The sequence below is a fragment of the Xiphophorus hellerii genome, chromosome 21, assembly GCF_003331165.1.
Source record: "Xiphophorus hellerii strain 12219 chromosome 21, Xiphophorus_hellerii-4.1, whole genome shotgun sequence".
NCBI classification, from domain to species: Eukaryota; Metazoa; Chordata; class Actinopteri; order Cyprinodontiformes; family Poeciliidae; genus Xiphophorus; species Xiphophorus hellerii.
The window spans coordinates 9,479,778-9,504,348 of NC_045692.1; the positions used below are offsets into that span (position 1 = coordinate 9,479,778).

Consider the following 24,571-nt stretch of genomic DNA (forward strand, 5'->3'; position numbering starts at 1 on the left):
ATTGCCAAACGAAACAACCCATCAGGACTGATGGCACGTACTTGTTACTCAGAATGATGCATAACTGGGCATGTAGTTGAGATTCTTTTTTTTGTTGTTTGTTTGTTTTCAATTGTGCACATAAGCATAACCTGAAGAAAGAGCAAACTATACCATTTGAATGTTCTCCAAAGCAGACGTTACATAGAGGAAAACACTGAGCGTCTGTAAACATGATGACTGAACATGCCTCGTAATCTGAATGTGTTTTGAACTGTGTGTTTCTGCCTTGATTTGTTTTCCAGCTGCACTTTTGTGCACACACAAGAATACACCTTCATAAGTTCAACCTGTTTATTTCCAATTTAATTTGTTCCTTAAAGTTAATTAGTGCTTAGTAAATGTTTTTAAGTGTTATTTTTGCTTTCTATAAATTCACCACCTCCTACTTAATGTAGGATTCAAATGCAACCATAATATAAGAGGCGATTACTGGCTGATGTATAGCAGATTACTGTGTGCATGACATATTTTCCCAGCAAAAATCCAAAAAAAAAGAGTAAAAATATTTCTAATATATGATCCAGTCACATTAAGATGTTAACATTTTAAACTAAGCACACAACTGCTGTATTTGTCAACCTGTCTTCTTAAACTTGAACTGAAAAGGTCCACTTTCACCTTACCCCGCCTCTGATGCCAAACCAGCAGTCAAAAGGAAACAGGGATTTTATTTTTAAAATAATGGTTTCTGAGACCTTCTTCTGCAAACACGCAATTACCAAATTAAGGCTTCCACTTCTTTTTTTTTTTCTTTTTTTTTTAACAGCAAACTCTTGACAGGCCACTGGAACACAATGCCAGGACTCCAATTGTATTCTCAGTTTGTGTGCCAGAGGAGGAATAAAAAAAAAAAGTGAATGTTTATCTGATATCCAACTCTTTGATGCTGGAACTTGAAACTTTTTATCTTTGTTTGTCCACAGGAACATTCAATCCCCCCCCCACCCCTTCTTTTTTTTTTTTTTTAATAAACCCCAAATCCTTGCAGCTGTTTGCCTTTGCGTGTTTAGTAAAGACAGAAGCTGCAGAGGGAATTCCTTTTAATATTGCTCTCACCTGCAGCATCATCTGGATTTGTTTAAATTATTGACTAATAAACTGCCTGGGTCCTGGCTGCAGTTCTGTTGCAATATGATTAGCCAAAACAATCCTATCTTGGTTTCTTATCTCCAGCTGTCAAACAAAGTAAGGGCGAAGGAATGCTCTTCTCTCTCTCTCTCTCTCTCTCTCTCTCTCTGCTCTCCCCAGGTCTACTTCGTCTGGCTCGCGTTATTCTTTTTTTCAGCCTTCTCCTTCATTCATGGCGGGTCAAGTGTAGGTCTGTTAACACCTGCACATTATGCTCTCGATGTGTGTGAGGGTGTAAGGGAGAGAGGAGGAGATGAGAGGAGAGACTCCCTCCCCTTGTTCCGTGTCCAACTCTGCTTCCAGCTGTTGCTGCATTCCTCTGCACGTCGCAGTCGGCTCAGGCCGGCGGCCTTTTTTTTTTTTTTTTCCAAAACTTTTGCTTCAGTTTTGTCACTGGCGCCGGTGCGCGCGGATGCGACAGTGGATTATAGTGTTAGGTATAAAGAGTCGTACAACTTGTTCATGTGTGCGGCTACTGCCAGGAGTTTTACGACGACTAAAGGAGCAGAAGATTAACATTTGGAAGAGCACGAGATCTTGGACTGATCGGTCCGTTTCTGCGCGATGACTGAAGTGGCCAATTGCGCGTCTGTAATGGTAAGAATGTACATCAAAAATCATTTTTATATCACAAATTGAAAGAATTAGAAGCAGATTAAAAAAAAACCAATCTCACCTACCGCTATGGTTGTTATTATTATTATTACCTAGCTCAAAACAGGTCATTAACAAGTAATGGAGGGATGACTTCTAGTGTATTTAAAATGTAAGGATGAAAATATAAAAGAAAGAAAAGTAAAATGCACGATACAATAAATTACGTCAAAATTGGCATTAAATACTCCTACCTTTTTGTTTCCAAAAAAAAAAAAAAAAAAAGCAAGGTTTCATGACTCAGTTCTCCCTAAGGGTACTATTTCTGTTTACTTGTTCTGATTTCTTCAAATAAATGTGGAAGAACCGTTCCACGCCATTAAACAATTTGGATTTGAACGGTGTACCCTGTAAGCATGAACTAATAAATTAGCAGAAGATGAAAACAGTCGGTAAACTGACAGCGTTAACGCAGGCATTTGTGCAGAGATGTGTGCCATGCTGCGCTTTTTATCCTTAATGGAAACATGTTTTAATGCCCATATGAATTATTTATGTATTTTTCTTTGGTTAAATTTGAAAAACCACATCAAAACCAGTCAGTATTGAAACTGATAGTGTTTGTTTCTGTGCTTAATGTCTGTTATTTGGAGGAGTTTAAAGAAAATGGTAGTTTTGTACATATGTTGCCTGTGTTGGGTTTAGAGGTGGTTTTTAGCACAGTCAGACTAATGCATTTGAAACGTTTTGGGTTAAAATCGTGTTCACTTCCTGTTATTTTTCTACTTTGGGGTTTCTTCTACATTACCAATGTTTTCTTTTTGTTGTTTTTTTTAAGTTTTGAGGTGACCTCACCTCAAAACCTTGAAGTATATTGCAGACTTTTTTTCCCTCAGAACCTTTGTCCTTCCTTGTCTCTTGGTCATTTCCTGCCCCTTTGGAAAGCAAACATCACTTGATCCTCTGCATGTGGCAGAAGAAGTCATCTGGGCTTTTCCGCCGGCCACGCACACACATTCAAGTTAGATTTCCTCCACCTTTGAGTCAGCTGCAACAACAATGCACTTTCTTTCCTGTAAGAATCTCGGACTTTTCCCAATGACACAAGGAGCGCGAAGGGAGTTTGAGGGGTTTTTTTCTCCCAGCAGGCGATCAAGGTCAGATTGACAAAAAAACATACACACTTTCACTGCTTGCTCTTGTTCATCTTGGTCTCACTAGATTAACGTTGTAGGTATATTTCACGTACACACACACACGGGGATTGGGGAGGTTGGGACATACAGAGGAGGAACGTAATCGTATTAAGACCAATGAGTTGCTGAATGTGAGGCACACTGAGACCGACTCCATATTAACCAGCATCACTGATACAATGCAGGCTTTGTCAGGTGGGAGGAGGAGAGGGTAACATTGGAATGCATGGGGAGGGGGCTTTATAAAATACAGAAAAGACGTAATAAGAAAGACAGAGAGTCCAGTGCACAAATCAAGAGGGAATCTTTAAAAAAAAAAAAAAATACAATTTATATGAAAGGCTATTAGAAAGGGAGACAATCCTTTGTCCTCCTGTCATTTCTGATTCTTTGTTTTTCAATTCAAGGCTACTAGGAGCTTCCTTTCTTCAGCTAGGGTATAAACTACCTTAAATACAGAGACACAAATACCTATACCTATAATTAAATATGTCAGTAACAAAATGACCTTGGTGTGTTGTGTTTGAGATTCATTGTTAGCTTAACAGTCCTTTTAATGGAAACTACACTGAGCATTGCTTTGAAAGCCAATCACAGTCGGCAACTTCAAAAGAATGACATGATCCATCCATCCATCCATCCGTCCGTCTGTCCTAAGGCCATGTCCAGCCATCCTTCAGGAAGAAAAACAACATTTTTTGACACTTATATCTAGGTCCCTGTTATTGAACTGGACTTCATAAGACATATTTTGATCTTAAACAGCAGAATCCATGTGGTGAACTAAAATACATTTCATATATGACATAAAACTAAGGCCAGTTTTATAGTATAAAACAGTATTATACAGTTGTATATTATAAAGCTCTACAATGTAACTGTTACTGAACTATGCTGAGAAAATGTCCAAATTTTTTCATATGTTGAAAAAGTTGCAATTTGTTTGTCAGCATATGATCAGTGCTGATGATGATGATGATTAATAAAAAGGAAAAGGCTGAGGCGCTGAGGCCAGAAAGTTAAATCATGCTAATATGCTTTTAGAAGTCTTAGTTCCCAACCCCCCCTTAATTTTCCTCTTCTTTTTATTGGTCTAGATTTATCTGTTTTCGTCTTAAATTCTCTCTCCACATGCAGGGCAAGCAGCACGTTTCAGACTCAGCTGTTTCACAGATGGCATCAAAGAGGTTTTTTTAAGAGAACCAGTGCCATATATGAAGTTAATTCGTCAAGTCACGGCAGAAACTATTTGCAAGGTTCTAACTCAAAAATGCATAACACCATGCAAAATCATGTTTTAGCCTATCTTTTTAGGTCAGCCGTGATGTTTTGGTAAGATGATGCAAAAAAAAAACCCCCAACAAAAACCTGTAGATATTTAAAAAGGGGGACTTGACACAGCTCACTGCTCTTCTTTAACCAAGGCCAACAAAGCCACAGGCTTGTCATGACCTGTCCTGGAAGGCGTTCACCTGGAGAAAGAAGGTGATTATGGGCTGCGGGGACTAATAATGAGGAAGAACAAAAGAATGAAGTGGTGCTTTTTTGCAAAAGAAAGAGAGAAGGTGGAGCTAAGAAACCATGGCAGACAGAGAGGAAAATTTATTCTAACATTCTCCTTCAGGATTAAAGAAATCCTTTTGTTCCTCGCTTGACTCTGAAGTATTTTTTCTTCAAATAATGTTGCCATAACAAATGGCAGATTTGCTTTGTCTACACCAATGGAAAAAAAAAAGTCATAGGAATGCATAGCCCATATCTACATGAAAGAAGATAAAGAGCTGATATATGGGTTTATTTGTGGATGTTTGCGCACGGATGGAGGTTACGAGGGTAGCTGCAGGCACGGCCGTGTCTGTGAGACGGGGGGATTGTCGGAGGTAGCGAGGGTGTCAAAGCAGCAAAGGAAACGTCCTCAGAAAGGAAGCTGTGGCTGAATTAGAGGAAGCCGTGCAGGGCAGTGCTCCATTTGCTTTCCCCTTTGTAACAAGTTGGAGGAACGAATGGGAAAAGACAGGAAGCGAGATTAAAAACGACAGGGGGAGAGTAGGGCATGGATCGGCAAAACGTGCAGAAAAGACAGGAGGATGACATCGACACAAGGCACCGACTTTGGGAAAACACAGATGAGGACATGACAGAGTTTAAAAACCAAAAGGAAGGAAAAGAACTAAAAAAAAAACCCAATACAGTTAGTCGTTATGAAAGCTATGTCAGGTGGCTATGTTAGGCTATTAAAAGATTATTACAGGTTGAGGACAGTACACTAGAGGAAATGGTCCGAGGTGTAAAACACAGAGTGGTTCTGGCGGTTCCCCATGTGCTGCAACCGTTGCCACTTTGGGGAGCAGTATTTCATATTTTAGGTTTTTATGTGTGGGCACACAAATAGTGGTAAGCTTTCTTTCTCTCTCTCTCTCTCTTTGCTGAATTGTAGGGCAGTTCACAGGAACTCCTTGGCACATGATCTGAGGATGTTTACAAAAAACATACACTGCCACACTTCTGATTTCTCTCCCTCTCATCTTCCTCTCGGCCTCTTTTCCTCTTCAAAGTTTGCCATTCTCTTGCTTTCATGGCTGACTGATTTAAGATTTTTCATTTATTTTTGCATTTCACCTCCTGTTATTAAACACTGAGCCTTTCCGTTTCGAGCTGGCTTTTAATTTGCACAACATAATAGTTCAAGTGATCCAAAAATATTGTCGTGAATTACTGGCAGGAAGCAAAGATGTGGTCTTGAAATTTTCTGTTGTGATTTTTTCTAACTGTACATATTTGGGAACAAAATAGTTTTATCATGATGAAAAGGAGAATCGTTCCTGTGACATGTATAGCTTTAGAAAGCACTGTAAGCTAAATGAATGTCTGCTGTGATGAGAGTTAATTTCCAAGGGGAAAAAAAAAGAATTGGGTCAGTGATGGGCAATATAAATAAAAAGTAATTCACCTCTTTAGGGAGTCAGGCAAGTTTCATTGTTTGTGACATTCTGTTTTAATTTGGATAATCAATGAAGGAATGTGAAACATCCATCACTGTTAAAACTGCTTTAAGAATCTGATGTAATTAAAAGCACACCAGTTTTATTCTCAAATAGTGCCAAATAAGCTCTTGCTTTGATTCTGATGACATGTTCTAAGAAAAAGGAAACTTAAAAAGAAAAAAAAAAGTTATTATTTGGACTCAGGTAAGATGCTAATTTCCAGTAATTTGAACAGTTTGCATGCTAGAAACCTCCGATTTTCTACTTTGCTTGCATTGTCTCATAAATAACATCCCTGATTTCTTTCCTAAAGAGAACTGCATCAGCTGTTAGTTCTTAGTGGGATTGTCTGTGAACATGTTGGTTTTGTAGTGGGCTGGCAGCCTACCAATATTCTCAGCCATAATGCCTCAAGAACCTTTAATCGCTTTCACTAGAACAGTGTGTTTGCGTGTCCTTTCAGGAAGCTGAGATGATGTTTAAGCCAGAGTCGGATCAGATGTGTCCGCCTAGAACCCAAGGTGAAATAAAACTCTCCCACAAACATACGCCATCAGTGACACATTTGCATTTATTTTTACAGAAAATGCATAGCCGCAAAGAATCAGCTTTTATGTTGTGTTGTTACATCCCTGAAATACAATAACAACAACTGGTTATTCCCCATTAATCCTCGCAGTCTCCACCCTTGGACCTGATAGACACGGGGAAAGGCATGAAGGTGCAGACTGCGACGCCTCATCTGGTCAGCCTGGGCAGTGGGAGACTGAGTGTGGCTATCACCCTGCTGCCACTAAAAGAAGGTAACGTACATTACTAAAAGACAGCAAAAAAAAAACGAAAAAGCTTGGGATTACCGGGTCATATTTAAGCTATTTATTTTCACTTACATCTCCGATCTAGAGGATCTAGAGGACGCAGACCATTAAATCTTCTAATGTATCCTCACCTGCCGTGCAACTCTTTGACATGGAGCCTGGAGTGAAACCAGATGCCCTCTAATCTCTCCTTGTGTCTTTGCTTCCTCTTGCTAAACTCCTACGTTGTTGATTCCCCCGCGCCCTCTCACCCAACTCTCTGTATCTGCTCCATGGTTGCAGTGACAAAGAAGCTGAACTATCTGTAAATGTGGAATGCTAGGAATATCATGCTCTATATAAAAAGCAGCAATAAAATATTCATACAGGTGTTGGCACAATCCCAATCTTCAATGTGTGCCATTTTAATCTAAAAGAAAGAAACACAAGTAGGTTTCAAAAATTCTCTGAGTAAAACTCTGAAAAAGCTGACCATGTTAATTGATCCCCCTGAGTCAATACTTTGGAAAACCACTGCTCTCTGCCATTACACCTGCAAATCTCTTGGGGTTTACGACTAACATCACCTATCAAAAATCACAATAAAGTACGAAGATTTTGACTATATCACAAAACTTGTAAAAGTGTGTACAAATACTTTTACGAGGCACTGTAGAAAGTTTCCTCTATATCTCTGATTGGGGTTTGTTTACCAAAGCTTTTTTTTATTTCTTTAGTTCATTTCATTTGGTCATAGGAAGACAATACGACTAGATGTTTTTCTCTGCACAGTTTTATGAGAAGTGTAAATCTATAGCTCTAAAAGCATTACAAGAAAATGTGTTTTCAATTTGTTTGTTTATGTGCGGAATGTTCTTTCATATTCAGATAAAACTGTATTACAAACTCTTTTGCACATGTGTCTTAATTATCCTGCTAAAATGTATTCTCCCATAAAGCTGGCTTTCCTCATTGGTATTCTAGATGGTTGCCAAAAAAGTGATAGTGAAGTGGTCCAAGTAGGATGTAATACAACATGAGAGGGATGCTTGTACTGCTGATTATTGTTTAATAGCCTCTGGATATTACAAGGAGTTCTAATGCAAACTGACAGATAGTTAATACAAAACGATCTTAAGAAGAGTGATGACTCTACTGCACTTAAAGCTTGTACATAGTAATTTTACGCAAGGCTTTTGTACAAAGAGAAAACATTTGCCCTGCAGTTGTTTCTTTTTTTAATTATTTTTTAATTCTGCATAATCACAAGTAACCCACAGTTGGCCATCATTTCCATTTTGACTTGAACAGATGATGTGCAAGAGAATCTCAGTTTTAAAAAAAAAGTGACCTATGTAGGCATGTATGTCGGTAGCTCAAACTGTTTACTAGTAATCATTTGTCATTGATTTGCGTCACAGGGGTCACACGTATAGGCCGAGAAGACGCTCCCGTCCCGCAGGACATTACGATTGAAGGGCCTGGCATTGAGGCAGAGCACTGTCATATCATCAATGAAGGTTGGCATCAGTTCACCTTAATGTAACAGCTTTGTAACAATGGCAAGCGGTTGTATGAATGTTTACAACATGCCACGTGCATTGATCAGTAGTTTCTTATGGTTTAGTCTAGATTAAAGTTAGCGACTAGAGACCTTTTAACAGAACAACATTTCAAAAACCAGAAACTACCCCTTTTAATGATTTGTCCTACATTGTGTTTTTACTTGTTCTTTACTTGTTATTAACACTTGCTTTATAATTGTTACAACAGGAGGGGTGGTGACCCTTGACCCCTGTGGTCATCTATGCAGTCTGGATGGAGTCCAGGTAACCATCCCCACACCACTTACTCAGGGTAAGGTGTACACATTCATGCGCACATTATTAAAGATTCCTCTTGCTTGCACACAGAAGTAAGCCTTTTTTTTTTTTTGGAAAATGCTTAAAATATTGCCCCCTACTGGTTAAATTTAGTACATAACTTAAACGGAAATTCACTTCCTTGGTTTGTGTTCAAGCTTTTAGTATTTCATAACTTCTGTATGTGTTTATGTGTTTGTCTGCAAAAACAAGAGGTTAGTTTGTGGTTTAGTAGGCTTGCATTCCTCTCTCTGTGTATGAGTCACATGGGCAAACTGCTGACGTTATGTAGGGAGACAAATGGGTGTGCAGTGTTTTAGTGTGTGCAGAAATGTTGGCGTGGTTGTGTCTGTGTTTAACATGATGCGTGTGTAATGGAGGCTGGAAGTGTGTGTGCGTGTGTGGGGGATGTATACCTCTGGTTTGGTTTAATTCATAGTGGTTTGGAACAGCAAGCTTCTATAATGAGTCACTCCTTCCAGACTTATGTGTGCTGCCACAGCATACATAAGTCTTCACATTCTGTCATTGTGGACTGCAAAAAGGAGTCAGAGCACACTGAAACGTTCTCACAATTTCTTCTAAGAGTTCTTAACTTCCATTGCTTTCACCCTGGCCCTTGAGTGCGTCTCTGTTTTCTGAGAACTATCCTGATCGATTCATCCGTTGCCCGTCTACCCTGTCTGCTCTTTTCCCTTATCCAGTTTCTCAGAATTTTCTCTCCTGCAGAGTGTTCCCTTTTTTTCCGGAAAGTTTGCGCTCTTTGATACGCTGCTGTTTTCCACTTATGTTTCACGTAACTCACTGCACCACGATTTGTCTCTCCTTTCCATTTACCTTTTTCAGACCTCCTCATTGTGCTCTGTCAAGCCTAGCCATTTCAAGTTAAATATTGACAGGCCTATTTGTCTTTGCGGTGAGCCTTGCTGATTCAAATATTGACATCGTCTCAGAGTATGCACAGACACAAGCCCAGGGTACTGTGAGGTTGTGGGGGGAGGAGTAAGTGACTCTAAAGGGGAGAACAAAAAAAATAAAAGAAATTCAAATTCAAAAGTACTTTGCTATAATTACTAAATGTTGAAACTCACTTAATTAAAGAGTTGAGGTAGATGGTGATGGCTTTGGTGAAATTGCAGTAAAAGGAAAAGGGAATGTCTGGAAAAAATATGGAGAACCTCAGACGAGATGCATACTTCGGGAACATCCTCTGGCTTCTCATCTCTGTGCTGAGAAACACCAAAAAAAAAAAAAAAAACGCTCATCAAACATACACACAAGGGAGGCCTAGGAGCCAATTTACTATGTTAGGAAATGATCTGTTTTGGATTCTGGAATTTGGAGCTTGACCTGGAATCACATAATCCCTGACTGGTAAGTCACAGGAACAGCTGGAAGGCACTTCTGATAAAGGGAAACAATGGCAATCAAGCCGTTTACAAAAGTATCAAATTATCCATTCGTTTTCTGTAGACCTGACGGGTTTGTGAGGGATCTGGTGCATTTCTCCAGCATTGGAGACGGGGTATGCCCTGAACAGATTGTCTGTCCCTCATTGGGAAACACAAAGACAAACCACCATGCATGCACTCACCTTTAAGGGTAATTTAGTCCACAGTAAACTTAACGTGCATGGTTTTGGATAGTAAGGGGACATCAGAACCATGTGCATGACAAGAACATGCAACCCCCTCACAGAAAGAGCCTGCAACGGGATTTGAGTCCAGTACTTTCATATGGAGTGTCGACAGTGCATGTGTAAAAACCACGACTGTGAAGCATATGTCACATATGAATATTGTTGAAAAAAAAAAATCTCTATGATTATTGTTCAGATTTCTATGCACTCTGAGAAAACTCCTAGAATTTGATGTACACATTTAGTATGGTCTAGGAGAGATATGGGAAAAGAGAAGAGACTTTATTTCATTGTTGCCTAAAAAGTTTGTATCTATCCAATACCTTAAAATAGGCCAAGAAAAGCATAAATCTTTGAAAAATGTGTTTGAACTCTGTAACATACACCAGGTAAAAAAAAAAAAAAAGAAAAGAAACTCAACCTGCCAGCATTCACATTACTCATTCAAATCAAGACTGCTCCACCAAGCTGCTCCACTTTCTCCCTTAATGTCTTACAGCCATCCCTCATAAAAAGCACTGGAACGAAGCAACCGAGGAGAGTAGACTTAGACTGCGTGTCCTCTAAAATGTAAATGATTTTGCTGCATTGTTTCATCTTCTAACTTCTACATAAATCGCAAGCCCGTTTTGCGCACCTCAGTTTGTTTGGTAGTATAAACCTTTTCTTTGTCATCATGAAACATTTTTAAGCCCGAAACTGAGAAGACAGCTGAACGTATTAGCATGTTTGGCGCTACACTTGTCAAGTGGATTTAAAAAAAGTTGAATAGAAATAGGTAGGGAGACAAAGAAAGTTGAGGGGGCGTCCTCCACATACCTCACCGTTGTACCGTCTTTGAACGTACCACCTACACACCGGGGTTGACTACGTACCGCGCTTTTATTGCGTAGCTTATAAACTCCCGTGTGTATTTTGTCTTCGTGGTGGTCTGATAAAAACACCGTTTTTTTTTAGTTTTTATTTCGCCTAGTTTTAAAGTGATTTCTCCAATGGCAACTAAGGATGCTCAACCCCCTTTTTTTATAGGGAAACTTGGTACAGTCCCCGGGCTGAGGCTGGTGGATGGTAAATCACTGAACTTTCTCCGACACGGAGTCAGGACGGCTGGGGAGGCGTTTCATCACCGAGCAGGGAAACAAACAGCAGCTCCCAGATTTACAACGAGCTTTTACTTCAGCTTTGCATACAGAAGTGGTTCTGTTACAGCAGGGTCTCTATAAAACCTCTTGAGAAAAAGAGAGAGGATAAACAATACTTGTTGTATTCGCCGAGCGTTTACTGAATGGGACTCACAAGGTTAGTAACGAATTTATTAGGCTACAAAGTTGCATTTACAGTGGCGTCATTTGTTTCCATGTCCCTTTATTTTACTAAAATGTAACTCTTTGTAACTTTCAGAATGGAATGTGTTTATTTATTTATAAAAAAAAATTCTTCTGACGAGTTGGACATAAATCACCATAATAACAAATGACGAACGTATTATTTCGACCTATTAAGTCATTTCAAGAAGAATTTAAAATAGCATTAGCTTTCTATAGTCTGCCATAGTGGTAGGCCCTCTACTTTTTTGTGCATATGTGTTAAATGTAATCTGTATGACTTTATTAAGCTTCCTTTTGTTTTGGCTATCTCTCTTCTCTTTGTCTGGTAGCTCTCAAGACAGATGGTTCTGTTATAATCTGATTTTACACTCTTTTTTAATTTATTTAAATTTTATTTTTTTTTAGGCCAGGACCATTTGTGATTGCGATCAAGCTAAAAACCTTTGTGAAATAGCCTTAAATAATAAGTAACCAGTTACAGATTTATTTGGAGGTGTAAATCACTACTGTTGCTGCAGAGAGCAAACCAAGCCACATAAGTGTTGAAAGTTTCAGTCAGATTCCAGCTGTGTTGTTTCACAATCTGTTGCACTACATGCACTCTAACTGAATAAAACATTTATGTGTGGACTGTGCAGGAATAAATAAGCTTGTGAAGTCTCAGACGAGGGGTGAGCAAACAAAAGAGTACGAGCCTTATGGTAATGAAGCCAGCCACTGGTCATGTTACCTGACACCTGGACACAAAACCTGTGAGGTTATTGTTCTTGCAGGTACTGTCCACTGCTTGTCATTTGCACTTTTGGACTTGTTTTTTTTTGTTATCAGCCTTAAATAATAACAGAGATGTGTCGACCTTATCCTGTCTTCGTTTACAAGATTTAGACTATATTTCCGATTTAAAACAGATGGAAGATTGTCAGTTTTTAGTTATGTTTTTGCTTTTTAGCCTTGGTGAATGTGGAATGGGTCAATGCGCCATGGGTACGATTTGACAAGAAGCAGAGGTGCTGTGTCACCTGAGCTGCGCAGTATTAGAATCTTTAACGTATCCCCCTGAGAAAGATCCGTCTCCGTCTTCATGGAGTTGCTTTTGATCACCTTTGCTCCACGGAGGGTTAATGTGTGGCTTATTCTCCCACTGGGAACCTGTGTTTATGCATCATTTCATGAATGAATAAATCCCCTTCTAGATCCAAGTGATTTCTACTGCATTCTGACCACAACTGTTTTTAAAAGCTACTTCTCCATTCAAACGAGAACTGGCAGGTATTTTCCTAACTCTACTTTGAAGTGTTTAAGTGATTACCTTGTACATCAAAGCTAATAAAGACAGGCCACTTCAGCCTCATCTTGGTACTTGTTGGACATGGAATCTCGACAACTTGTTTATTTTTGCATCGTAGCCTAATTGTTTCAAATTGTCGATTCCTCCACTTATGTTAACCCAAACGGAGCGAGAGTTTCCCCTCCCATAACGCTGTGGCATGCGTAGATCTACATGGGAACAGAAATTGGCTCCAGACATGAAGCGGCCCATACATCTGTGTCCTCAAAGACTCTGAGGTCTGACTTTGTAGATCACAGACTTTAAATTATCCTGTAAATGCATATAGAGACAAATTTCAAGTTGTTTCTTGTTATGGAAGAAGGTCTTTGAATGCTGTGTGTGTTGTGGGTAAATCATGCTCCGACACAGGCAGCAAACTCAATTTCAAACTCAATCCTGGTTAACAAGGGATTTGAATGAGATCAAATGGGTTTTATTGAGTAGAACAGCTGGAATCATTTCAACCTTTTAATAACAAGAGACTTGATTTTATCTCATCTAGGCAATTAAGAACTTAAAGCATCTTGGCAAAGTATTAATAACCCTTGAAAGGTCACAGCCACAAACTTCATTGTATTTTGTTGGAATTTTATGTGACAGACCAAGTAGTGCAAAACTGGGAAGCAGGAGGTTAAGGATGTGTTGTTTTCATAAAGTTGTACAGATAAAAATCTGATCAGTGAGGTGTATTTGTATTCAGACTGTTTGAATCACTACTTTGTCTCAGTGAGTTTCTTTCTCCCAGATTTGCTGTAGAAACTGACATGTTTGCTCATCTTTACAAAATAGTTTAAACTTATTCATATTAAATGGAATGTGTTTGTCAATGTCAATGTTAAGGCCCAGCTACAGATTCCCAGTCGGATTTAGGTATGGACTTTGATTAGACCATTCCAACACATAAACATGATTGGCTCTCAGCCATTCCATAGTATGTTTATGGGCACTGACCTCATGGATAAGCCTGTTCAGTGAGCAGTTAGTCAGTTAATCACATGTGATTAATCAGTTAATCAAATAGTAACTTAAAATGAAAAGAAATTTCTGATGATTAATATTTTTTGAAGGGAAATATTGTTTACAGAGACAACTTAATCCATTTTAGTTATGGTTTCAGTTGTGTGTTTTTTTACTTCCATTTTATTTTTTTGGTTGTGTTTTTTTTTGTCTTCCAGTTTCAGAGAAGTGTTCTGAACAAAATGTAAGTTTATTGCTCTTTGAGAGGGAGAACTTGCATTATTATGCCATTATCAATACATTATTTGAAAATGGACTCAAAACATCATTAATATAAATAGGGGGAGCATTTATCGTCGAGTAGAATTTGTTAATATGACAGGCCTGATGGTGGAAGGTGAACCTAGTTACTAGTTTATACTTTTGCAGCATTCAACAGGTCTTCTTCAATAATTGTCCTAATTATTTTTCTTGCAACATCATAAGTACTGTTTTGTGCTGATCTGTTTAATAAAATTCCTATGAAATGCATTCATGTTTGCAGTAAAAAGTTTTGAAAAAAAAGTTGAGTGGATGTAAATACTTAGGAAAGGCTTTGAAGTGTATCTTATGCTATGTGATTAACACAGATAGAATGCTTTCTATCTTTATCCCTTTGCCTGCATCACATAGCATACTGCAATAAAGGCTGTAAAGCCATAAAAAAGAAGAGCAGGTTAGTTAATAGATTTTATAGATGAAGGAGCTGAGAGGAAATTAAAAAGACTAAGAGGCTGTTAACAAATCAGGGCATGCATTTCCCTCTCCACTTGAAAGGCGGCCCATGGTGAGGTTATTGGGGGGGAGGAAATTGGATTTTCACAAGAGTTAACTTGCCAGAATCCAACTGTTGTCGATTGGAGTCTTGCTAAATTCTGAGAGGTGCTGTGACTCATTAAGCAGACACTGTAAAGACGTGTTTCCTCATACAGATGATGCACAACACGTCGAAGACTCTCATTACTCATGTCTGGCATTGACAAACATATATTATTAGATCTGAATAGCTGCATGTATATGTGTGTGTCTGAGTGTGTGTGCTGTGGACTTTTCCTTCATGTAAGCTCGTCTTTATGATCTTCCTGTCTTAATGCCACTTCCTCACCGTTTGTGCCTAAACTTGCCGGGTTCTGTTTACATAGACATGGATTTGAATAGTTCACAGTCCAGCTGTGTAGACTAAACATTTCTTTCTTTAGTGTGTGTGGTGTTTGCTCCATCTCAGCACTGCATTCAGGTCTCCCTCTGTGCTAAGAAGTACAACTTTGAAGGTAGAGGGGGGAAAAGTGCTGTCCAAGGCAGAGTCTGGCAGATAGAACCGCTTGGATTTAATGAAGGTAAAAATGCATTCACTCACTTTTAAACCTGGAGTCGAGGCTGTGAGTGGGAATAAGAACAGAGTAAATGTAAGACGCTGACAAAAAAAAAAAAAAAAAGAGTAAGGAAAATAACTTTGACATTTTTCCATGGAGTCTTTTTCCATTCGCCCTCTTGTTATCCCCCTCCTGCCTCAGTGTGGTGTCTGACTTCAGATCTAAGGAATCTGATGTAACTGTAACGGAGCTGTTTCGGAGGTGCCTTCTCAGCCCTTTACACATGTGCGAACATTATGGGGTTTTACAGGCTTACCTGAATCTTCTGTCCTCAGCAAAACTGGCGAGTAAATCATGGAGAAAAAGTTGCAGACAAAAGCAAAGTTGATACATTGGTTCTTTTTGTGTTGAATAACGCTTAAGGTCTCTTTAAGTGTCCAGCCCTGCTGTTTTTCTGTGGCCATGCGATGTATTTGGACAGCTGTGGCTGGCTGTGTATTACAGAGGTTGCGACCCTGACGTCTTGTTTAATACCTGGCCCTCTCCGCCTAATTGATGGCCAGAGCAAACACTGTGGGACTGGGATGGCTAGCTGTGTGCGAGCATGAGCAGGAGAGAGTCTGGCTGTGAATAAATATTCCAAGCTTATTTGAATTTGAAGCCAACTTGTGCCTCTGAACTCATTACAGTATACAGATTTATTTCCTGAAAAGATTTTGTTTTGTCTATTTATCTGATTATGTACTTTACTCTTTATAGCTAATTAGTTTGCTTTTACTCACTATAAGCTCTTCTCCAGTAGATCCTGCAGAGAATCTGATGAATGCATCCCTATACCTTCCTTCCTCCAGTTTATTGTTGTTACTTGAAAACTCAAAACAGCTACAACTCAGCTTCTGTGACTCATTGGCTTATGGTTTAAAGACTAACAAACAGTACCACATAATTACAAAGTGTAAGGAAAAAGATTTGTGGCTTTCAAAAAAGCTTTGTCACCTACTGAGACATGGTAGGTTTACCAAAACTGACAGGTCAGAGCAAGGAGAGCATTAATCAGAGAAACAGCTAAGAGGCCTATAGTAACTATTGAATAGCTTCTGAGATCCAAAGCTTAGCTCAAGCAAAAACATTCCTACCGATTTTGAGAGATCGGTAGGAAGAAAACCGACGTTGTTAAAAGAACGGCATAAGAATTCCCATTTGCAGTTTGCTGCAAGCCATCGAAAGTGAACACTGTTCACCTTACTGTGAAACATAGAAGTAGCAGTATTATGCTGTTTGGTGACAAGGACGCTGGTCAGAATTATTGGCTAAATACAGGCCAGTCCAGGAATCTTGAATACAAAAACCTCAGATATTTTTCGACTGTGTTAAAAATCATTTGCTTTTTACTTTGCAGGTTTGGACCACTTTACGTTGGTCTTTCATGCGAAATCCCAATAAAGTTCCAAGTTTAAATGTAAAAAAAAGTGAAAAAGTTAAAGAATCCATTTTTTCATGGCATTCTAGGCACTTATTTTGTTATGTTTTTCTTATAGGATATTCCCTGTGTCTGGGTAAGTCCTACTACTTCCGATTCAACCATCCTGCAGAGGCCAGCAGAATGAAGAGCATGCTTCCACAAAAGAGCCCAGTGTCAGCTTTAGCCTACAACACAGGTACTAACACAGAATATTGGCGATGAAAGTTGTAAAACCTTTCCCTGAACCAAAACTGCTGTTGAGCCCCTGCTTGTATTTCTGTGCCCTCTCTTTCTTTTGAACCTTCACTCTCTCTTAAACCATTTGGTCCATTTTAAACTGCTTCCATCATCCCTGCATTTCTTGTTTAGAACACACACATATGCAATCATTAACTGGATACTCAAGTGCATTTAAATCTAAGCAAAAATTTTACCTTTCCAAAGCATTGGAATGTTTTTCCTCATCTGGTAACTCGGTTGCCTTGGTGAGACAGCTGGATTTTAGTGTCTCCTCAGAGATTGATTGGCACAAGGTGTGTGAGCCATCTCTTCTCTGAGCCTTATCTTTTTAACCTGAGGCACAAGCTTTACACACACACCGACAAAGCTGTTTTTGCTGTGAGCTATGACTACTGCCTTCAGCATCCAGTGTGTTAAGAGTCTTATTCTGACATGTGAACTCTAAGGGGAAGACTCCTACACAAAGCAAGAATAGCTGGGGCACAACAAGTGGAGAGTTATTAAGGTAAAAGTGGGTTGTTGCACACCACCGCCACAGCTCTGTTTTAAATCTGCCCATGTATGGACACAAACTGCAATGTGTGTGTGAGGTTCTAGGTCTTATGACATCTCATGATGTCTTTCATTTTCTGCCCCATTTCTCAACACCATGTCAAGTTTTAACGGTTTCCCACACGGACACATTTTATGTTGCTATTTTTTTGTCCTTTTGACCTTTTAGATATTTTAGCTTCTGCTTTGAAATTCTTCAACCAGGCTTAAACAATCATCTTTCCTGGATAGAGAAACACTTTTTATTTTGCTCTAGCAGATCCACAGTTCTGGGTTGAAGGAAAATGTTTCTGCCAGCATGTGTGCGTGTGGGGGCGTGTGTGTTTCTGAGTAAATGTGGCATTAAAACACTGGGTGGTCTAAGCTTAAGATCGTAATAGCTTCTTTTCCACATAAAACCACAGAAAAAGATGGGCAGGTTTTGCTACCTCACCTAATATGTTTTCACCTGCACAGTGGATGGCTGGATATTTAAGTCTAGTTTTGGGCAGTTTTTACTGTGCATCAAACTAGGACTATAAGTCAAACATACCTCTGATGATCCTGCAAAAAAAAGACTTTTTTGGCATAGAGTTACGTTGAGAAAGAAGGAAGTAGAACAGACTCAGTTGAGGTTTGGGGAAAGACCTTCAAAGACTGCTGCAAGTCCTTAAAATAAAAAGCCCTTTGGAAAGGGTGCTGGTGGTGAGGAGGGGATCTTTTTAGGGCACTCTACAATAGTTTGTGGGCCTTTTCATTAACCAAAATCCCATTCCAAGCAACTCCACTCAAGTTAAACTGTTTATTTTGGATCTAATAGACAATTCTTGTGTGTGTGCACTTCCACACTAAATCCAAATGTGTGTGTGAGTCAAATCCTATACTTAGATTCTCCCTTCCATTTGTGGATTATTTCGACTTAATGGGCTCTGATAAAAGTCTTAACTTTTGACTACCTGTGAATTCAAGTAGACATACAAGCTTTCTCCTTTTTTTCTTCTTCTTTCTTTTTCTCATTCAGCACTTTTGTCCTTATTTAGCCTCAAATTTTTTTACAAAAAGGATTACAATTACAACTTCTCTTTTATTTTTTTCTTTTCTTAGTTCCATAACGTACCAAATATTTGCACATTGTTCCAATTTGCTTGGTCGTTTTTCCTCATCTCTATCTAATTTAGTCTGTTTCCTATGAACTTGTCTGTTCACCTGTTAATTCATATCTTTTCTTGCAGATTATCTAAAGTTCAGCAGTGACTACAGTCATGCAGTCGGAGGCAGCGGTAGCGCTAGAGGGATGCGATCAGCCTCTGAGCTCCGGGATTTGATGGACACCCTGCAACGCAAGAAAATAGCCCTGGAAAACAGCCTGAGAGCCAATGGGAATGCTAACCCCTCCTATTTTAGTGTCACACAGGTCAGCACTGCTTCAAGTCCAACACATGGTTTATTATCCTTGTACAGAATGCTTTCATAGACTTTAGGAAGTTTGTTTGGTTATCCTTGATATCCGCTTTAGGCTAAAAAAAACCCCCATCATTTTCTCACTAGTAGTGAAAACAATGATTGCTCTTAGGGGTTTGAATATTATCCCGGATGTTTTACTTGTGTCACTGAAAACAGAAAAAATTCTTGTACCTTGTCATTTTTTTACAAGTTTATGAGAGTCTTATTTTTTATTCCCTTTTTTTCAGTCTCCTCCCACCACACCCACTTCCAGTCCTGCCATGTCTTCATCAGCCTATCAGGGCACCTATCAGGAACAGGCAAGGCGTTTCTACAGCTCTGATCGTCCACCCGTCTCTTTGAAATCTGGTTCCCATCTTCCCCCTGGACGGCGGTCCGACCCTTTGACCTCCTCTCGTGGTTCTGTCAGCCGCAGTCAGGACAACCGTGGCATCTCAGACAGTCGACGACTGAACAATCCAGGCTCCTCCCCTTTATTGTCCACATGGAACGGCGGAGGTTTCTTCCACTTCTGTTGCCAGTAGCGATAATGTTCACCTCTCTCTTCCTCCCTCCTCTACATCCCGCGCTCCGTCAGCGGGAGGTGCTGCCAGCATGCCTTCAAGCCCGCGATTGGGTCGGCGTACCTATGGGAACCAAGATCCATCACCCACCATTCGAACCAGGAAATATTCAGCCGGGTCACTCAGCGGCCTTATGACTGGAGGACATAGCCGATCACTGCCACGTCTTTGTCCTTCCCCTTCTCCTCGAGGTGAAAGCAGTGGAATGCTGCACTTATCGACGCTCCCACAGAGACAGGCCAATATGAATGGGAGTTACAAAATAGGCAAGGAGTCTTTCAGCCACAATCCAAATGCCAACCCTGAATACAGCCACAGCTCCACTAACTCATTCCAGCAAGTATCTAACAAGAATCACATCCAGACCAATACTCAGGGTGAAGGCGTTGTGTCTATTTCTCTTTCCTCCCCTAAAAACTCGTCCTCCTCCACTTATTCCACTACTGCCCCACCCGATGTGACAATCCCATCCAAAGCAGGGGGCTCTTCTTCTCCAAGAGTTGCCAAAAAACTCAGCCTAACCTCCACCAGCTCAATGGGCTCAATCAGCTCCACAAAATCCAGCCATCCTGAAGAAGAATTTAACTGCACCCAAGGAGTGTCTGGAGTTATTGAGAGGTCCTTGGGGGAAGATGGACAAGTTGGAAGCCTGGAGATGGGACTTGGGGAAACAAGGGCTTCATTTGGGAAGGCGGGGACGGATCATGGGACGGGCTTTGGTGAGAGGAGACAGTCGTTTGGAAAGGCAGGAGTGGCTCCACCTGGGGGTTTTAGGGAAAGAAGGGGAAGTATTAGCTCTCTTAGTGGGAAGGAAGAATTGACGGATTATCACCATAGACAGAAAGAGGAGCGACTTCGTGAGCAGGAGGTGGAGAGACTGGTAAGTTGCAAAGTATTCGTCTGTTAGGTTGTCTATATTTACTGTAAGTGATAAGATGTTTATTTTTGTTGCTGTTGTCTAATTACCAGTATATGTTTGAGATGCAGCTAAAAAAAAACCCAAAAAGCAGTTGGTGACCATAATAACACTCTTCGTTGTGGACTCTGTTACTGAAGGGTCCAGCATGTTTGAACTGTTGAAGTGTGGTCTCGTGGTTTTGCGATGTTTGTTTTTGCACAAACCCTTCACTGTCCACAAGACACATCGAACCAAGCTCCTCTGAAACACCTTCGTTGCAGTGTACATCATGGTGTTTTCTCATATGTGTGGTTTACCACAGAATTGTAAACACAGCATTTATAGCAGAGAGGAACAACTATTATGAGTTCAAAAGTTTGGAGGATGAGAACAATGATTGACAAGTTGGAAAATCAAATTTTATTTTCCATGTTATCGGGAAAAAACAGAACGGAAGGCCTTGGTGAGAAACTCTTCCATTGCTTTGGATCAGAACTGAGCAGGTGGAGTTTAGTATTTCAGTATGTACTTCCTTGCAGGACTTAAACAATTGCTCCTCAAGACTGCCTATTCTGCTCTCTGACTGAAAAAGCAGAATTCTGTCTATCAGTGCAACTTAAAGAGCTGTCCTACCTTTATAGATAGTCAGAAGACTGGTTCATGAAAGTTGAGTAGCTCTGTTTTTCACATATAAACACCCATGAAATTCAGACCAGTCACACAGCAGTTTCACATACAGCGAAAAGGTCGCCAAGGGCGTCGTGACAAGAAGGGGGGGACAACATGAGGCTGAGAACAAAATTTTCCTCAAGCAACTGACAATGAGAACTGATTTCGGAAGATCAACTCGACCACTGTGGTCCTGTGAGTCTTTGACAAGAGTTTCAAGAGGATAATTTTTGTAAATCACCCATGCTCACTGATGGGTTCTGTGCTCCTAAAATGACCGCTCTGAAGAAAAAAGGACGGTTGTGTTAAAAGTCATCACTGACAGTGGAAGCGTGGAATGCACATGCTCACAAATGGTCTTCAGAAATCAAGTTAGCATAGGAATGCTTGCCTCCAGAATAGCATTCTCTTTGGCCTCTCAAACATACTCTCCCAGGGAGCTTAGCGCACACACACACACACACACAGTGAGGTTTACCACTCAACAGATGCTTATGGCAGTTAGCCCGCACTAACAGGACTATTCTTAACCTTATGCTTGAATTGTGTGTGTATGTGTGTAAATGTTGATGGATGTTTATGTCAGTCATCTGGAGGTCCGCCCAGAGCGGTTTCAACCACTGAGTAGCCACAGAGCCCAACATTTAGATGTGGGTCAGGGAAACCAAGATTACAGACTTAGAGTAGCAGGTGGATAAGCACACAAATGCATAGCACATAATAATAAGTGTGATCATAGAGTTATTGCTTCTCTGTCTATATACATCTCTCATACGTTGTCATATTTCACTAACTTAGATGAAATAAATAGATTTTAGAATTATTAAACACTTCACTTCTTTTTTGGAAAGAGACAGAGCTCATATTCTAAGAGAGCTGACTTCAAATTAAAATGGCAACAACTTACTCTTTGGTTACTCACTGATGTAATCACTTTACCAGCATGACCAGTATTTGTTGGTATTAAATCAAAAGATTGTGGACATAAAAAAACCGAAATACAATTACAGATTCATAAGTTTCTATTAAGTGATGCATGTGGGAACTGGGAAGAGCCATTAACAGGATTTTAGTTCTTCCTAAGGCTCAACATTGAAAATCATCTGCAATCGTCTTAACTTTTCCTGCCATCTAGTGGTTATTTTTATAAACTGCATCTAGAAATGTGAAGCTCTTGATACTCTACAATAAATTAAGTGTTCACTTCATGTTATTGAACTCTGAGTAGTTCTAACTTCTAAGCATTATTTGTATATTTACATGAGCTTTAGCCAGGGGTGTTACTGTTGCTTGCTTTTTGGACTGAGTAATGCATAAACCAATACATTTTATTTCCAAATCTTTTCCACTTTACATGATATCAAGGTTACATTGATCTCAGATCAACATCATTTTATAGTGTCTATCGTTTGAATCAATGTGACAAACTGGTGTGGACTCTTTATCTCAGGTTGTGCTGTCACATTAAGTGTGGTTCTATTGATATACAATAGATAAAACAAGCTACACTCAAAGGTTAATAATTTGTTAATAGTTGTTCTGAAAAGAATTGCAATCTCTACAAAATATGTTTAGTGCTGTTTTCATCCAATGAGAATGTTTCTCCTAAAGTCTGTTGACTTCTACTTGAAGTTGAATATCTCAACACTTGCACTTCCCCATCCTCACCAATTCTTTCTAGATGATATTATCCTTGAACAGTGTTTTGTTTCCTCTGTGGCATTACAGACATTCCTGTGTTTTGGGCGATGTCTTGTTTCCCCGCACGCTTCCGATCGGATCTGACAGCTGTCCACCTCCTCATTAAATCACTTGGTCTCTCGCTGTTACTCGCATACACACCAAGTCTAATTCTTTCTCCCCTCCTCTGTTTACTTGTAATATTACCTATGCAGACCTGCATTGGGGCTCGTGTGCTTCTCTGTCTAGGGATTATAGAGCGAGGAGGGTCGTTTTGACTCTTCACAGCTTCCGTAGGTCGACACTTATAGCTGCGCTGGCAATAACAACAGTAGGAGGGGAACTCTTGCTGTGGGCATACTAACTGAGAGAAGATTCTCTTCTTTTATTTTAAATATGTTTTATTCTGCTATATGTTGTTAAAAATAGATGAAAGGAATCGTACTGAGTTCAAAATACAAAATAATAATCAGATTGGAACTGGAGCCATAATTTCTGGAATGCTTCCCCAGGTAATCCTTGTTATCAAAGTGGAACTTAAGAATTGTAGCCATAATCATCATGTAATTTATATGTAAATGTTATGTAAAACAGTTTCTTGTATGTTCTGCATCTTTTATTTTGGAAACAACATGATTATCCTTGAGCTTTTCATAAATATTAGAAGGATCTAATTTGCACATCCTGTGTCTCATTTAACCGACATGTGTATTTGTGTGGTTGTTTCAGGAGCGACAGCGTCTAGAAACCATCCTGTCTCTTTGCTCGGAACTCGGGCGTGCCGAAAGGGACGGAGGGGGACCGGCACCGAATTCCACGTCAGCGGTTGCGGATCTCCAGAAGATCAACCAGGAGCTAGAGAAGCTCCAAGTGAACGATGATGATGACGACACGCCGTCCGTGTTTTCAGACTCTTCAGCTGTTAACGGGATTCCAGGGAGCGGTCACATGACCTCCCCGGGATCAGAGAACGGTTACTTTGACGACGACCTGCAGATGCGGCGGAGGTGCAGCAGCGGACACAGAGACTACAGGGCCTGAATCGCCGGCAGTCAGCCTACGAAGCTATGCTCCATCACCCTCTTCAAGATCTCTGAGGACAAATGAGGTATCGATTAAATATTTTATTCAAACTGTCAGTTGTTTGGGTGTTTTTGAGATCATTTTGTGCCAATATTTGTATGTTGTTTACCTTTCCAATCCTGAATTTCTTCAATATAATTCATTATTATCCTATTCCTTGACAAAAATCTGAGTGAAACAGCAAAATACATTCACTATAAATCCTGACATCAAAAGTTTGCCTTCTGTTGTGGTAAAATCATGTGTTTATGGGGTGCATTGTGCATGGATCAGCTTTATTCACCTAGATTATTATTTATGAAGTGTTTATGCTTTCCACTGTCTCTGTGGAAAGCATGAAAGTAACGAGGTTGCTTGTCAAAATACTTGGAAAAGGGTTGATACCATTTGTGTCCACAGATGGGGGATATTTACAGCTCATTTATTAGATTAGCGCAAGTCAAGTGTTACCATTTTAAATTGACAGCTGCTGCCTGTGTCAGGGGGTTTGTATGTATAGAATTCATTCATCTGAAAAACAAAAAGAAAACAGGAACATATCTATATTTTACAATATTCTATTGTAATTAACGTCTGTTATTAAAATTACAAAAAAAATTCTTGTGTGACAGTTTTTAAAATTTCATTTCATATTTTCTCTTTCTATTGCTCGTTTCTTTGATTTTGCATTGTACATGAAAGTAGTTTATTATTCTATTTTACTTATTTGCACTGATATGGACTGCAAATAATTCTGTTCCACTTGCTTATGTAATGGCAATATAAATTCTGT

At 39.7% G+C, this 24,571-nt stretch overlaps 1 protein-coding gene across 1 annotated transcript in view; it reads left to right on the forward strand.

The window, feature by feature from the left end:
- The first annotated feature begins 1,360 nt into the window (after nt 1–1,360).
- Nucleotides 1,361–24,571, forward strand: part of phldb2b (pleckstrin homology-like domain, family B, member 2b) — a 36,948-nt gene continuing 13,737 nt past the window's right edge. Inside the window, 12 exon segments of the mRNA XM_032551112.1 lie at nt 1,361–1,767; nt 6,408–6,455; nt 6,457–6,465; nt 6,624–6,747; nt 8,163–8,261; nt 8,515–8,598; nt 16,748–16,867; nt 18,675–18,856; nt 19,134–19,406; nt 19,408–20,349; nt 23,446–23,754; nt 23,756–23,824. Of these exon segments, the coding sequence (XP_032407003.1) occupies nt 1,735–1,767; nt 6,408–6,455; nt 6,457–6,465; nt 6,624–6,747; nt 8,163–8,261; nt 8,515–8,598; nt 16,748–16,867; nt 18,675–18,856; nt 19,134–19,406; nt 19,408–20,349; nt 23,446–23,754; nt 23,756–23,824 (2,292 nt within the window). The 5' untranslated portion in view covers nt 1,361–1,734.